Genomic DNA, 15,781 nt, shown 5'->3' with positions numbered 1-15,781 from the left:
GTTCTTGAAATGCAAATAAGTCTTAGGTTTGTTTTAGTTTGGAGCTCCATCTCACATGCATGGGTTTCTAGACTGCCACTAGACCACACAAACTGTGTCATCCTTTGCACAGAGACTGTAGTTGCAGAGCTGCATTTCTCCTGAAAGGATTATCACGTTAATAGAGTTCTGCAATCATGAGAAATGTTTCACACTTGTAAAGGGTGCCTGAAATATGCAGGGTTTTAGTTTGGTCGTGAAAATTTTCCACAACTCTGGTTAAGAACTCTGTCACGCTGGAGAGCTGCCTGAAATCATATATTATTTAATAGGGTGCCTAAACTAGATTATTGAAGGCTTTACTCTCCCCCAGTAAGCAGCTGACCCACATCAGTCCATACCCATCCCTAGACTGCTTCTTTCTGCTCCAGACTAAAACTCAGCCCCAAAGACTCTCCAGATGTTCAAGGGAACATCAGCAGCCCACATACTGTTCCACCAAATCCAGATATCCAACACCAGGTCTTGATTCAGCCTATAATTTATTGGAAGCATAATTGCAGGAAAACTAACACCTCGGTGATTTCAAGAGTGCTCTAAAGACAGACATTATTAAAAAGGCTTCTGAATCAAGTCCTGAATTCAGAGAACATTTCAGCCTGTCAGTTCATATGGCATTCAGAAAATTAAAGGGCAGGGGCAGGTGCTACGAAAGCTTTCTCTACCAGGACCTTATTCTTGCACAGAAATCAATAGAAATTACATGAGAGACCATACGGGTGAGCAGACTACTCAGAGTAATTCATACTCTGATGGGTTACAGAGAGAAGTGACAAAGAATAGAAAGCATCACATTCACAGCTCTGTCTACAGCTCTGTCATTTTGTGTTGTTCAGCTGAAACCAGGACACATGTCATTCCTAAAAAGCCATTAAGGTATAAAACTATTGATCTGCTTTATTGAAATTTACATTCATATTCCTCTACACTTTATCAAAGTTTAAAGGTTTAATTACGATTTGATCTTAAAAACATCTCTATATGTGTTTTCCTTTTGCTTGTAGACATTTCTTTAGGTATAATTAAGATTAATGGAATTGGACTGGCTGCAGTCTCTGCTGAGAAAGCAAATTTCAATACATTCAATATAGGACATCATGGCAGCTCTTTCAAGCTATTAGAATACCTAATGAAATTTCCCATTGAAGCCAGTCAAATAGAATCAGGTCCAGAAGTGGTTCCATATCCACCTTGGGTTATATATGAAAATCAATTTTTCACTCTACTACTATGTATTAATTAAATAAATGGGACTCGTGCTTGCTTATTCATGCAGGTTGTGTTCTTACTGAAAGAACAAAAACCTTGCTCACAATTCTGTCAGTGTGTGACATGTTAGGAAAGGTCCACCTTGTCTTACAGGTAGGCTGCTGACAACCTGCAAAAGACGTTATATTCCAAACCACTGGATTTAAATTAGGACTTAATCTTACTGTGATATTTTAGGCATTTGACAAGATTTAGTCCTTTTTTATTCGTATTTTTAACAAATTTGGTGTGAGCATTTGACATAACTCCATTTAGCCTCCAATAATGAGTGTTTTAGGAATTAGTGGAAAATTTTTTAGTTATCATGTATTTAGGACACAGCCAAAGATAGAGGTCATGTTAATTAGACTGCTCCAGGGTTACTGTAACTCCATGGTCACTTGACAAAAGGGAAGAGGCCTATTCAAGGGACTGCTTGGCAAGGGAGCAGAGCTGTGTGTGACAATCTCCAACCTGCCCACCAAGCTTCCCCTTCAGGCACAGGGACCAATCTGTTGAGAATGACCTGACCTGATGAAGGATCTATTTATACACAAATTTTAGTCCTGGACCAAAACTGCCTGCATGCCAAAGGACTGGCCCAAATACAACCTTCTCAGTAACATTCAGTATCTCATAATCAAATGGTTACAAATGAGGCATTCTTATATTCATAGTACTTCCCCAAATTTAACCATGCTTTACCATAAATTCCTTTACTTAGCAACTCTTTCTTTCCCTTAATGCAGTGACAACTTAAAAGCAGCACACACTCTAATTTCTGAGCCTTTTCAAATACAGGCAACTCTTGATATGGTTTAAATTTTAAGATGAAATTAGAACTGCGTACTGCAAGCCAAGGTAGTGTTTCCTACAACACACAAAGTTATACATGGATAATGTTCTCCATGTTCTAGATAATGCATACTTTTAGCAAACAAAATTTGCAGTACTGGTTAAACACCTGTTTAACATAACCTCTACAACATCTAGGAAATTGGTGAAAATACATCTTGAGATTAATTCCCTAGATAGCTAAAGGTAAGAACTAATGAAGTAGCACAGCCACTGACATCAAGTTGCTAACACAAAAATTAATTATCAATAAGTAGGTGCATAACGTAAGTTCCACTCCTCTGAACCTGCATAAGGCCCAAGCAGTCCCTTCTCTGGGGCAAAGAACAAACTCTCCAAGGTTTCCTGGTACAGCCAGGTGCACAGGGTAAAGAAAAAAAAAGGCATTTTTAACATACATTCAACCCCAGGCAAATCAAAATCACATCTGTATCTGGGGGCTGACATGTAGCACCCAATTTTACTCAGATTTTGGCAATATCAAGTAATCACTGTTAATTCTGTCTCCCCAACTACTCTTCTCCACTTTGAAACATGTGGGTCCTCATAGAGGTCTTTGTGAAACAGATGAACTCCACATGACTGCAGTGAAGGGCTAAACAAATACATTAAATAACAACACGCAGCCCTTAAGAGATCAACATATGGAAAGACACCAGGAATTTACCTTGAGAAAATCAGATGGAAAAGCTTCTGAAAAACAACACTGGAAATCTCCAGCAGGACTCAGAATTCCCTGGGAACTTATAAATGCAATACAGTCTATAGCCAGGGATAGCACTGAAAATTTAAGGCCTTTTTAACATTTTTTTATTCAGTTCATTCTTTTACTCCAAAGAAAGAAATCCAGCATAGGCTGCTACTCACAGCCAAAGAGGCCTATACTTACCTCACTGTAAATAAAAGTTTAAATATTTTTATAATGGAAGATAAGCTACTTACCCTACTATTACTATTACAAAATCCAATAAATTCCATCCGTTTCTAACATATGCATTGGGGTGTAATAATAATCCATATGCTATAATCTTCAAAAATGTTTCAACTGTAAAAATTATCAGGAAGGCATATTCTACTTTTTCCTGTGGAAGACAAAAAAAAAGTACAATAAAAGACAATGAATGTAACAGCTCTTTTTACTATTGACAATTTGCAACAAGTGGGTACTGATCAGGACTAAGGAAATACGTTCATGGCAGTTTATTTCACAGGTTTTAATTGCATAACACTTAATTATAACTATACTGACAAGGTTATAATTATATAATTGCACAAGGTTTTCTTGTTTTCACATTCTGTGAGAGGAAAACAAGCTCTTTCTGCAAACATTTAAGCATACAGTACCTTTGCTTAAGCAAAGAGTCCCATCCAGATCAATAGGATTCCCTGCATTCATTTTAACCAGAAAATGCTGTAGAACAGAGCCCTGGAAATATCCTTGAAAGGTAAGCTGTGGTATACTTCCTTTCACTATTAAAAAAGTTTTAACTGTTTAATATTTAATTTTACACTGTCTTGCAACTTTTTAATCTTGATATGGAAGCTTGCATTGACTTATTCTCCCTTCCACATCACCAGAATTTCTTTAAAATACCCTATTATGTTGGAAGAAATTTTAGGGTACTGTACCACCACCTTGTATCATTGAAGATCCAACATAAGATTTAATAGTTTTTTTAAATGTTATTAGTTTCTGCATTTTACTGAAATTTTTATCTCAGGGCTATATACCAAATATCTTTTCTTAGCTAACTAGATACTTTAGAAAGAAGAAACCCCAAAAAATATTATTAGCACACTTGACTTGGTAAACTGAAGTCACCACTATCAAAACAGAGCAGTTAACAACTGTTCTTTTTACCTTCAGATATGATCATTTCATTATTTTCTACAACATTTTGTTTAGTTATCTCTTGCTACTCAAATATTACAGCCAAGAATAAAATGCACAAAGAGTATGATTCATTTTTTAAACTTGTTCAGGAACACATGATGTTGCTCATTTATCACATACAAGGTTCATTACATGACTGTAACTGCTCAGGCAGGATTACCATCTTCTACTATCATTACTCAAATAGAACACCAACATTACACACAAAAATACATTATCCTTATTTGTTACACAAAAAAAATACACAGTTCTTATTTGCCACACAGCTTGGCGCTCTCATACACAACCAAAGGAAAAACCAAACCTTAAACATTTGCATCTTAAACAAAGATCTTGATATTCTTATGTGAGAATCTTTAATTTGGGCAGCTAGATTTCTTTTCCTGCCAAAGAGGCCATTTAGGATGGTTATGTATACGATGTGGTATTTCCATTTATAAATCTGACACTGGTGATTTAATGGAGGCACAGGCTGGTCAATAAACTCCTCTCCAGGTCTCTCCCTGCAGCAAGCAGCACCTGGGGTCACTGGGGCAGGTCAGGCACTCCCATTGCAAAGCAAGGATTCCTGGGTCTCCTTTCCTGCTCAGCTCAGTCCTGTACCCCTGCCTTTTTCTCCCTCTTTTGATTACATTTCATGAACACTGTGGAGCTTCATCCAAGGCTCCTCAGCCACTTTCCATTTTGGGTGAGATCTTCCAGCCCAGTGAAACCAATAGACATCTTCCTTCTCCTCAAACTTCCTAATATTTCTTTCCAAATTGTCCCTCCCACTTACCCATCGATTTACCACCAATCAGCCAGGACAGTTGCTAGATAACAAGAGTGAAGTGGCCTCACACAAGAAATGTCATGGCCTTGTGCACCAAAATCCATCAGATCTCTTTGGCTGGAGAGCACCACTGAGATTACAATAATATGAATTATCAGCATTCCTGAGAAACACGCTTAGAAATGCTTAAATATAACAAATCCTACCACATACACATTCCACAATAACAGCTATTTCTGTCTCCCTACATACAACTAAATTTGCAGCAAAGTTATAGGAAGATAAATAATGTAGGAAAACATAAGGAAGACAAAAATATTACAGTTGTCATTTGCCATGGGCAAAATATATATCAAAATCATAGTAGTAAAAAAAAAAGTGAGACAAAATATGTATGTTTCATTTATGCCAAATTTCAATAGCTTCTTTTCTTAAAAGGAACACAGGATCCAGGACTGGATGTGACCTTCTGAGCCAAAATAACCTCAAGTTTTATAGGCGACCATGTAATTTAACTTCATCCATTAAAGTACCAGTTCCATCCTAAAAACCATCTTTGCTCTTCACTGCTCCCCTTCAAAAATATTCCAATGCTCCTCTGCTCTCTGGGCTAAACACCAGTCCCAGTGCTAAAGTTACACAACTTTGTTAATGTCACACAGCCCTGCAGCTCATTTTAATGGGACAGTTCAAATCTGAACAACTCTGCCCTGTCATTTCCCATCCAGCCTTGAAAAATAGTATTAGTCTCCATCCTGTTTATCTCTTCTCTTTTATGGAAGCAGGAGTGTTTCTTATTTCCTAGACAGTATTGCAAACATTCCATTAGAGTCTTATGGAATGTAGGACAATCTCATTTTTAAACCCACCCATGGGCTCAAGGTCAGTGTGTGTCACTTCACAGATGGAACCATAAGAAACCTTGAGTCCTGCACCAACAGAAGCCACACAAAATCTCAGCAAGGAAAAATGGGAAGTGCTGCACCTTGGGTTAAATAATCCCACGCCAATATGGGCTGAGAAAGGACCTGGAAGTCCCACATCAATTTAATGTGTGCTCATTTAAATCAGACAAATTCCATAACTTAACTGTTTCATTTTCCCTCCCTTCCTGCTTTCCTCCCTTTCATACTCTCAAATACTCTATTTATTTATTTCTTTTTAAAGCACAACCTGTGTCTTCCACAGAGGCCAGATGAATGACTTGGCCCCATAGTTAGCACACAAAGTACAGGCCGTGCTTTCCTCACAGACTGTTTGGCTCTTTAAGTAGGCACCCAAGAGATGTTCTCACACAAACTGCAGAGCTGACAACCTGCTCACCCTCAGGAAGGTTCTTCTCACACTTGGATAATTTCTTGCTGCTCACTATGGACATCAATTTTTGCCTCTGCAACCCTGATACATCCATAGGCCACACATCATCTTGTACATCCAGAGCTTAAGCAACCACTACTCAAGAGTAAATAACATTCAATTTTCAGTATTCATGAAAGAATTGTAGAGGCAGGGTTGGTTTGGGAAAATAAAACTAAAAAAGTAAGAGATAAACTCAAAATACAGATTCAAACACTGCAATTTTAGCAGGATATGATGCACACATTTATCTGCTCTCTTTTCTCCACAGAGGCGAAATGATATTTTGTTCAAATTAGTTGATATTTTTAAATGAACACTTATCTTCATGCAAAATGGCAATAGGTACACTAAAAAAGTAGACAGCTAAACAAAATAAAAAGGAAATAAGAGTATGTATTGAGTGCTTGCAAAAGAAAATCTATTAAGAGAAACCAAGAAGGCAGTTTTGGTTCTAAGAAACTGCAGAGATTATTGCAGAATTTGCAATAATTCTAATATCTATTTCTAATAATTTCTAATATCTTTTATTGCATTTAGTTCTACACTGCATCATAAAATCAGCAGAAAAAAGTGACAGCTGTAAACCTAAAGAAGATATGGAGCACAACAATATGTCTGCATTCTGAAGGATCTAATCCTGAGGCTGTATAGATTAATAGTTGTTTGTTCACTGATTTGATAAAGCTAGGTCATCTCTCCTCACAGGCAGCTGATTCCAGCAAGGCTGTCTGACACTTTGGTTAATGCTGCTCGAAATCTTCAAGTCTCAGCAATCTTTTTCTGAATATATGATGCACCAGGACTGATAAGATAAACTGCCCTTCTCATGGAATCCATGGAGTCTGCCTTTGGTATTGACCATGGTGCACAAAACAAAGGCCACCCTTACCCTATGAGCTTAGGTGCCGTCATAAGATCCTCATTTTCTCAAAAAAAAAAAAAAAGGAAAAAATGCAAGCATTTGCTTTCTTATTTTAAGTAAATCAGCTTAGCAGAAACCCTGTTGCTCAGAAAATCTTTTTTCCCCCACCCTAGCCAGATGGTGTACATTAGTCATCATTTATTATCTTCATATTTTCAAAATCTCAGAAAGAAATATGCAAAGCTACTGTTACATGTCAGAAGGTGACACACCAAAATTCTGCATTTATGTTAAGATGTTTCACAAGATAACTGCTCCAAAATAGGAAGTCATTAATTTGCAAAACCTTAATCTATTATGCTAGGTAATTAAGTCTTACTATATTGAAATTTCTATTCCCTTAGCATCAGAGATGGGAATTATTTCTTAACTGAAGAAATACATCTTTGCATCCAGACTAACAAATAAGCATCAGAGTAAAAACTGCTTAGCAGATAAGTGACTCAATGTAAGCAAATTAAGCAGACTGATCAACTTTCTGAAGCTTAGACACAACACAAAATACTTTGACATTATTGATTTAGGGATCAAAAACCACAAAAAAAAATCAGATGCTGTTTAATAGGTTGTGTGACTGATGTTTGGACAACACATATAAAGCCATTCATCTTTTTGAAAATCAGCCATTTTTTCAAGTTCTGGCGCTGGAAAAACACTATCTACAAGACAGAAAAGTAACTTGAGTTTTGAATTTTAAAATATAACGATTTAATTTTTCACTTTGTATAGCTGTATTCCTCTGAAAATCCTCTCTGACATGCAGCACAGTAACAATTAACAATAGGAAAGTAAACCTATTTATTCCCACATGTGAAAAAATGTTATAGCAGTTTCCAAATGCAAAAAAATGGAAACACAAACGGAATCCATACACCAGGCAGAAAGAAATCTATATACTTGCCTTTAATTCATCAACTTTAAAAGCAGAAACAAAGTAATGTACTACCAAGACCAGACATGGAAATTGCTGTCTATTCATTAGAAGAATTGGAATTATTTATCTCTCAACAATTCGGATAACTATTGGATTAACTGTGCCTTTAGATACATAACAACAAACAAGGAGGGCGAGTTTAAAAAACATGTTTTAAGGATTCTTGTCCTGATCAATCCAAATAAACCATGTTTCACCATCCTCATCAGTCCTGACCCACTGGAGGGAATATAACCACTGCTCTCTACTTTGTCTGATGTCTGCATTACTGTCCTTGTAAGAGCAGCTTTGCTCTGCAGCAACTTTAGAAAATATCATTATGTTCACAAAATTACTCCTTTAATATAGGCCTGGGCAACAGACCTTGCTTCCATCTTCAAGAGCACATTTCATGTACATGAGACCTTTTATGTTTGAATACATTGAATACATGAAAAATCCAGGGCAAGGCTGGGCGGGAATTTGGCATCAGGCCCAGAAACATCTCCAGTCTTTTGAGGGGCTTTGCAGGACACCATCACATTACTGCAGATCCAGATGCTCTGGCATTTCAGGCTGGTGCGTCTCATGGCAAGGCTGAGACTTGAAAGTCAACACCAAGTACAAACTCCATACTTAGGAGTAGAAATAAGTAGGTGTTACACAGCAAGGACATTCTTACACCAGTTCAATATTAAATGAACAGGATTTCACATTCTTGGTACCGCTGCCAAGCAACAAATCTCACTCAACATTTTCACTGTTTTCAAAGACAATACAGCGTCCTTTCATCTTTTTTGAACTGAGGATTCACAATCCCATGGTCTGGTCACAATTAACAGTTGCACCCTCCAGATCTCAAGCAGGCATTTGTGTTTGCAGGAACAGAACATGCAATAAGAACATCTCAAATAGTGAGCACAGCAAAGGAACAAAATGGATGTGCAAGCAACACACTGAGCTACAATTAAAATTAACTGCAATTAAGTTTCTTTAAGTCCCTTTTTATCAGTGTAGTCTGAAGGAGCATTTGAATAACTTACATCACTGAAATAGTACCCTCAAGCTTCAAAGACAGTTTTAGTTTTACTTTCATCTGACAGGTTCTGGCAGCCAGAGGTAGAGGAATAAGCAGAGCATATTTAACACTGATTACTTTTTTCATTATTTCCTGCAATCACTTCCTCTAAATGCATTGTAGACCTGCATTTCATCTTTGAGTGTAATTGATTCTTATATGTATTTTGCACTTTATGTTGTAACACAATAATGGAGATGTAAACACCTCTGTTCTGTAAATAACCATTTGTACAGAGAGAAAAATGTTGCATCCAAATTAGAATTTTTCATACAGAATACAGGCTTCTGTGTGGAGCCACATTGGTTTTATTAATGTAAAAGTTCAATTTAGTACATGTTAAGTATTTTCAGTCCATAAATAGAAAAGAATCCAACCTCTTTGTCTGTTTTTTCCTCCTCTGTATTTAGTCAGAGCTCTGCTCTGGGACAGGTAATGCAGAGCTTTGCTGAGCAACAGCTGGGGAAAACAATAGACATCCACTCTGTGTGTACATAATAATAAATTCACTATTGGCACTGCCTTGCACACCCTCATAGAGGCACAGACAACCCTTCTGCTTCTATTGCTGTGAAGAGATGAGATAAATGGTGTGGTTTTGAAAATTTGATCATAAATAACCAAAAGCAAAACTGAACTCCTGCAAACTGACCACCTACTAAAAAATTTTCAAGAAAGGGCCCACAAACAAATCAATCACTTGGCAATGACTGCATTCTCGCAAGGTGTGAAAGGCAGGTTGTAGAAATGCCAGCAGGCAGAAACATGTGAGCTTCAGCTCTAAAACCACTTGAAGACTGAGCACAGTATTCCAAAGAATTGCACAAAAGAAAGCTGGCCAACTAAGCAACAAAGAAGATACCCAAGTAAATTAGATTTTATTCCAGGTATCTTTCTGCCCCCATCTAACTGATGATATTCAGGAAAACAAGGCCAGCACAATAAGTAGAAGAGAATATTTGTGTATACTGGCACATGGTCTCATCATTTTCCTTACACAGTTGAATAGAATCAGTATCAAGTGGTAAATTAAACCTACATCTGCCATAAAAACTTTCAGCTGTCACAAAAACTTAACTACTCCAGCGATGCTGCAATAGCCTAAATTTAAACCTACCCACAAACAATGTCCATTTTTCCCCCGTTTTCCAACCCATGTTATTCCTTCTTTGGCCAACACAATTCTGAAATGCACAGGAGTGCCTCTCACACCAGTCCTGGTCACTCTGCACTCAGCTTTTCTGTAGGTGACCGTGGCAAAGCAAGGGTCTGTCCCAACAGACAATTCCAAGTGGCTCTGAAGGAATATGGCATCCCAAATGGAAAGAAAGGGAGAAGACCAAAAAGGTCAGGTTTTCTTGTGTCTTACTTAATCATTCACAGCTCTATAATGATCCAGTGCCGTGTTTTATTAATGTCAAGGACTTTCTGTAAAAAAAAAAAAATTTAAAAAAAATCAAACAGTAAAACAATATGGAGAACAGATTGGGTCTGTAGTTGTGTTCTGCACTGGTAGTGTCAGCCAGGAAACAGAACAATGACATTCCTTGAGTAGGTGTTTTTTCCCTTGATTTATTCATCTGACTGCAAATCTAATTTCCACTTTCATTACGAAAGAACTGGACAAAACTGATAAATTTCATCACAATGCTTTACTCATTAATCTGCCAGATATATGACTCAATCAGCTCTTTGCTTTTGTCAGCTTAAGAACTACAGAATGATTTGTTAAGAACATACCCAATGAGACAGCTTGTTTTCCTAAACACCTTTAGTAGGGTAGAAACTTGCATTATGTAAGGATTAATAATTTCATTTGGTGGGGTTTGGTTTGAGTTTGTTTCATTTGTTTGGTTTTGTGGAGTTTCTTTGTTAGTTGGTTTTTATTACAGTGGAAATGGTTTAACAGACGCCCACCAACAAGGTTTTCAAAAACTCAAACACACTCTACTACCCCATGTCCTGGTCTGACCTTGAGGGGAATACAAAGGGAGGACAGGGTTAGGCCTGATACTTCATTGGAATTTTTCTTATCATCCTTCTCAAATTTGAAACAGAAGAGTCCCAGACCAGTGGCCAATCTGTGAACTACATCCTACACTTGTGGTCTACTATTGACCCTGCAAACCAGCAGCATCAAGAATATTTTATTCAAGTCTCTGCTTTTGGAGAGTGGTCAACTTCCATGACCAGGATTTGGTATCTGTATCAGGACTGGCTACAGAATTAAAATATTATTTTAAAAACTTTTAAGGGCTTGAAAAGTACTGCAGAATGTGAATCCCTTACATTGATACAACAATGCTAAGAACTTTCTACAGAGAAATCTGTATTTTGTTCTGACTTTCTTCTTAATACATCCTAACATCAGCTCAGCACTAGAATTTCATACAGAAGACACTGAATGCAGTACATGATGTGGAAATGATGATTCCATACTGAGAGGAAAGTATGATTGTTAAATAAGTTCCAGTGTGCAATATCTAATGCCTCTCTGAGAACTACATGCTGCTCACTCTATTACTCCTTCAAAATTCTTTCCTTTTAGAAAGAATTTCTTAACTCCTTAGATAGACTTTGATTTACTCTACATATTTGTTAACAGGTAAAACAAAGTATTGCACTAAAAATCACTCCAACAAATCTAGAAATATTGCATTATTTATGAGCACACAACCTGCCAGAGCACTAGAAGCCATAAACTACAGAAATGTCAACAGCAATGTTGCTCATGAAATACATTTTCAACTAAAAGAGAAGACAGGATAGAATATTCCTGGTAGATGCTGCCCAGAACAACAATGTGGGGAACCAAAAAAATGCATTTATCCAAACTGACAGGAGAATGGTCTGCAGTAGCCATGAAAATGTTAAAACACAACTTTATCCTTGAGTGTCTCAGCTGCTGAACAAGTTGTCCTTTGCAGTTTTCTTCTCCTGTAGTAGCTTTTGAGCCAAATGCTTGAGGTACCTCTTTAATAAAAATTTTATTTCATAATCAAAAATCAAATAACACACTAATAAAAGACTTTGTTTTGAAAGACTATCTCATTGTAAATTCCAGATATGTGAAATGTAATGTGATCGTGGAAATTGGTATTTCCCTGCAGCAATAAAATGCAGGAAGATTCCCATTTTTTTTACCCACCAAGTATTTGGATAACTATGAAAGGAAAGCCCTCTAAGTTCTTTCATCTTAAACACAAGGCTAAATGAACATAGAAACATTTTCATCACACATCTGAGGATTAGATTGCTCTGGCTGTTCCATAACAACACAGAAAATGAGGATCTGTAGAGAAAATACAAGGCAAATGTGCTCTTTTCTATGACAGTGTTCAATGGAAGCCCTTTGCTGCACTGCAAACATAGAGCTCTTGGACAAGAAGTATTAAAAGGTGGAATGGCTTTCTATAAATACAGAGGAGTTGCAAGAAAAATTCAAGAAATAACACAGCTAAACCAGCAATTTGTATCCAGTCTACAAACAAGACCCATGATATACCAGCTTTAATTTCAGCAGTGCTCAGGTACAACACTGATCCAACTCTTAGGAAAATTCATTAAAAATTCAAGCATTTAGCTGGTTTCTCTACTAATAGCACCACCATGAAGCTTTCCTGTTTTCATTCTAACCATGGTAGAAAATCATTCAAAGTAACCCTAAATGTACTAATACTGAAATAAAGCAAGCCATGGAATACTACTGACATCCACTGCTAAGATATCAGGAAAACTTGCCACAGTAGAAACAGCTGAAATACCTGAATAATGTTGAAAACATTTTTGTTCATTTCATCTGATCTGCAGATCAAACCTTAGTGATAAAAATCTTCAACTCCTGATAGAAAGTAAAATATGAGTCTGCCTGCCCTAAAGCCACATTTCTTGTTTCTTTATGGATGAATCAGTTTTCCCTCTATGTTGTGGAATGTAGCCAACATAATTTAGGGTCCCTCCAGTGCCTGCTACAATTACAATTCCAGATTCTGCAAATGCTTCTAAGTGCATCTTTATAATCTCCAAGTTACAATGCAAAATCATTTTCTTCCTTTCATTCCCATACCATTTGGCATCCCAGGAGATGTATTTAGGTTCTGAATGTCTTATTTCATTTTCCACTTCTCCACACAGAGCACTTGATCAAGAAGATTATTTTATTATTATTCCCATCTGAACTGCATCTAAGCCTGTTTTAATTTATTCCCCTATCTGGAATATCAGTTTTGATTTCCAGAGAACTCACTGTCCACAACAATATATTCCTAAGTGCTCTGTCACTGCTTCGAGTTCACTTCTGTTATGACTATAAGACAGTTTGAGTACACCAACACTTGCTTTTCTTCCACCTATAAAACTGCTTTCCAGCTGACATAGAATGCCATAGTCCCTGTGATTTTTCACCCATCTATTCCATGGAATAGCCCCTAAAGCACATGTACAAACATTGTTCTTCAAGGTAACTACATGAAACAAGAGCCATTACCTCCCTTTTGGAAAAATTCGTCTTTCTCTCCTAAAGAACCAAAGTCTCTACTATCCTCAAATAGGCAAGAAAAAAAATACATTATTTTGATCAGATAAAAATGCCAGAGACCAAGAGTCAAAAAAGAAAATAATTTTTTTTCTCTTTCAGTTATATGCACAGAATTTAAAAACCATGCATTTACTGAAGGTCACAGAATCGTCAAGTTTGGAGAAGACCTTCGAGATCACCTGGTTCAAATATCAACCCACACCACAACCACAATAATTACCCCTGGACCATATCCCCAAGTGCTACTTCCAGATGTCTCTTGAACTCTTTGAGAGGTGACGACTCCACCACCTCCCTGAGTAGCCTCTTTCAAAGCCTAACCATTCTTTCAGTGATTTTTTTTTCCCTAATATCTAATCTGAACCATTCCTGACACAATTAAATGGCCATTTCATCTTGTCCTTTCTCTTGAGATTTTGTAGAGGGCAACAGTCACTTCTAAGGGAGTTGCAGAGAATGGTAAGAACCCCTGAGCCTCCTTTTCTCCAGACTAAACAACCTCAGCTTCCCCTTTAGGACTTTCCAGACCCTTCCCCAGCTTCACTGCCCTTCTCTGGACACACTCCAATGCCTCAATCTCCTTTTGAAATGAGGGGGCCAAAACTGGACACATGATTCAAGGTAATTTGATTGCCCAAGTAAAGATATTTCACAGCCAGAAGAGCTAAACTAAAAATTCTATTAGTCTCCCACTGTTTCCGTGATTTGAAGACAGCCCTAAAAATTATTTGATTCTGCTTCAGTGAGTGTAACTAAAATACAAATCTTTGTACCTTAATGGCCTGGGAGCTGATGACCTATGGGAGCCAGTTCACACTGCACATTGGTTTTTAAAATGACCACTGAAACACTTACAAATATTTTCATAATCCACTACTATACATTGCATGGCCAGTGAAAATATTGGAAAAATGAATGTCTGAAAATTAGTCCTTAACATGGGAGGAGGACTAACAGGAATTTACACTCCACAGGCTTGATTTGGAATCACTTTGGAGTCAGCAAGCACCATTTTTTGTTTCCTTCTGTGAACTGACAATTTGATGTCACAAGTTTTCTACTCTGATTCCAGCACCAGTGCCTCAAATTTGAAAAGAGGGTCTTCATCTCTACACAAAAAATGCCCAATACTCTGCAAATAAAGTCCTCAAAGTGCAACAAAATGCTTTAATTAAGTATTTTCTTTGCTTAGCACTATTTCTAATTTATGATTTGCCAAAGGCACTGTTTTACTCGTGTTTCGATGGAATACTTAGCACAGCGTGAAATAGATGGCATCTCCTCTGTAACAAAAGTGAAAGGTTGACTTCTGCCCTGGGCATCTCTTATTTTTTGTGAAAGCTTAGAGGTAGAAACTGAAGCATGATAATTGAATCTTGAAGGAAAAAGTAGTGACATTATAAGAACTGCTTCCGTCAAGTGATAAATATCCTGTGATACGGTATATTTAATTTGTACGAATAAATTCATAGTGTTAATAAAGATTAAAAGGGAGTTATGCCATACAAAATGGGACATGTTGGACATGCTGACAGATAGTAGGGCCCACTTACCATTGTAAGTAATCATACAGGTTACTATCAGATGAAAACAGAAAGCATAATTCACCTAATCGTTTTTTCAAAAATAATTCTGCATTTACATTTATTATACACGGCATATTTAAAAGGTGGTTTTCATATTGTCCAGCACCCAAGGCATAAACCTGAAAGTGCCAGTGGAAATAACAAATGATGTAAGAGAAGTGTGTAAAACCTGAGGCAAGAATACGTCGCAGTCAGAACCCAATGGCTCTGCTCAAGTGACACACACATTTGCACTCAGAAGTTTTGCCTTTTTTTTATTTTGGTTAAAGCTACCACAGCAACATTCTCCTAGTGAGGTGTGTCAGAACTAATGTAGCTGAATGTAGTTCACTGTAATTGAAAGTAATTCATGCTGTCACATTTACTGTAACGAGAGGTCACATCTCCAGGGCCATAAATGTTGTTCACATTAATCGTAACTGACACCTTCCTCCTCCTTCAGGGAAATTCAGCCATATTACATGGCTTAGTTCACATCCTTTTTAAGTATCTCAACTTTTTTATGTTTGGCTGGTTTAGTGGTTTGTTTTGGGTTTATTGGTTTTTTAAGCTAAAAACAGACAAAAACACCAGCAACA

At 37.2% G+C, this 15,781-nt stretch overlaps 1 protein-coding gene across 1 annotated transcript in view; it reads right to left on the bottom strand.

Annotated features, from left to right (window-relative positions):
* The window catches only part of CACNA1D (calcium voltage-gated channel subunit alpha1 D), a 169,076-nt gene that overhangs the window by 103,912 nt on the left and 49,383 nt on the right, over positions 1-15,781 (bottom strand). The window contains exon 4 of the mRNA XM_030956521.1: positions 3,085-3,224. Coding sequence (XP_030812381.1) covers positions 3,085-3,224 — 140 coding nt within the window. The remainder of the gene's footprint in view (positions 1-3,084; positions 3,225-15,781) is intronic.

This window comes from Camarhynchus parvulus, chromosome 12, assembly GCF_901933205.1.
Source record: "Camarhynchus parvulus chromosome 12, STF_HiC, whole genome shotgun sequence".
Taxonomy (NCBI): Eukaryota; Metazoa; Chordata; class Aves; order Passeriformes; family Thraupidae; genus Camarhynchus; species Camarhynchus parvulus.
This window is presented reverse-complemented; position numbering and strand designations above follow the sequence as displayed.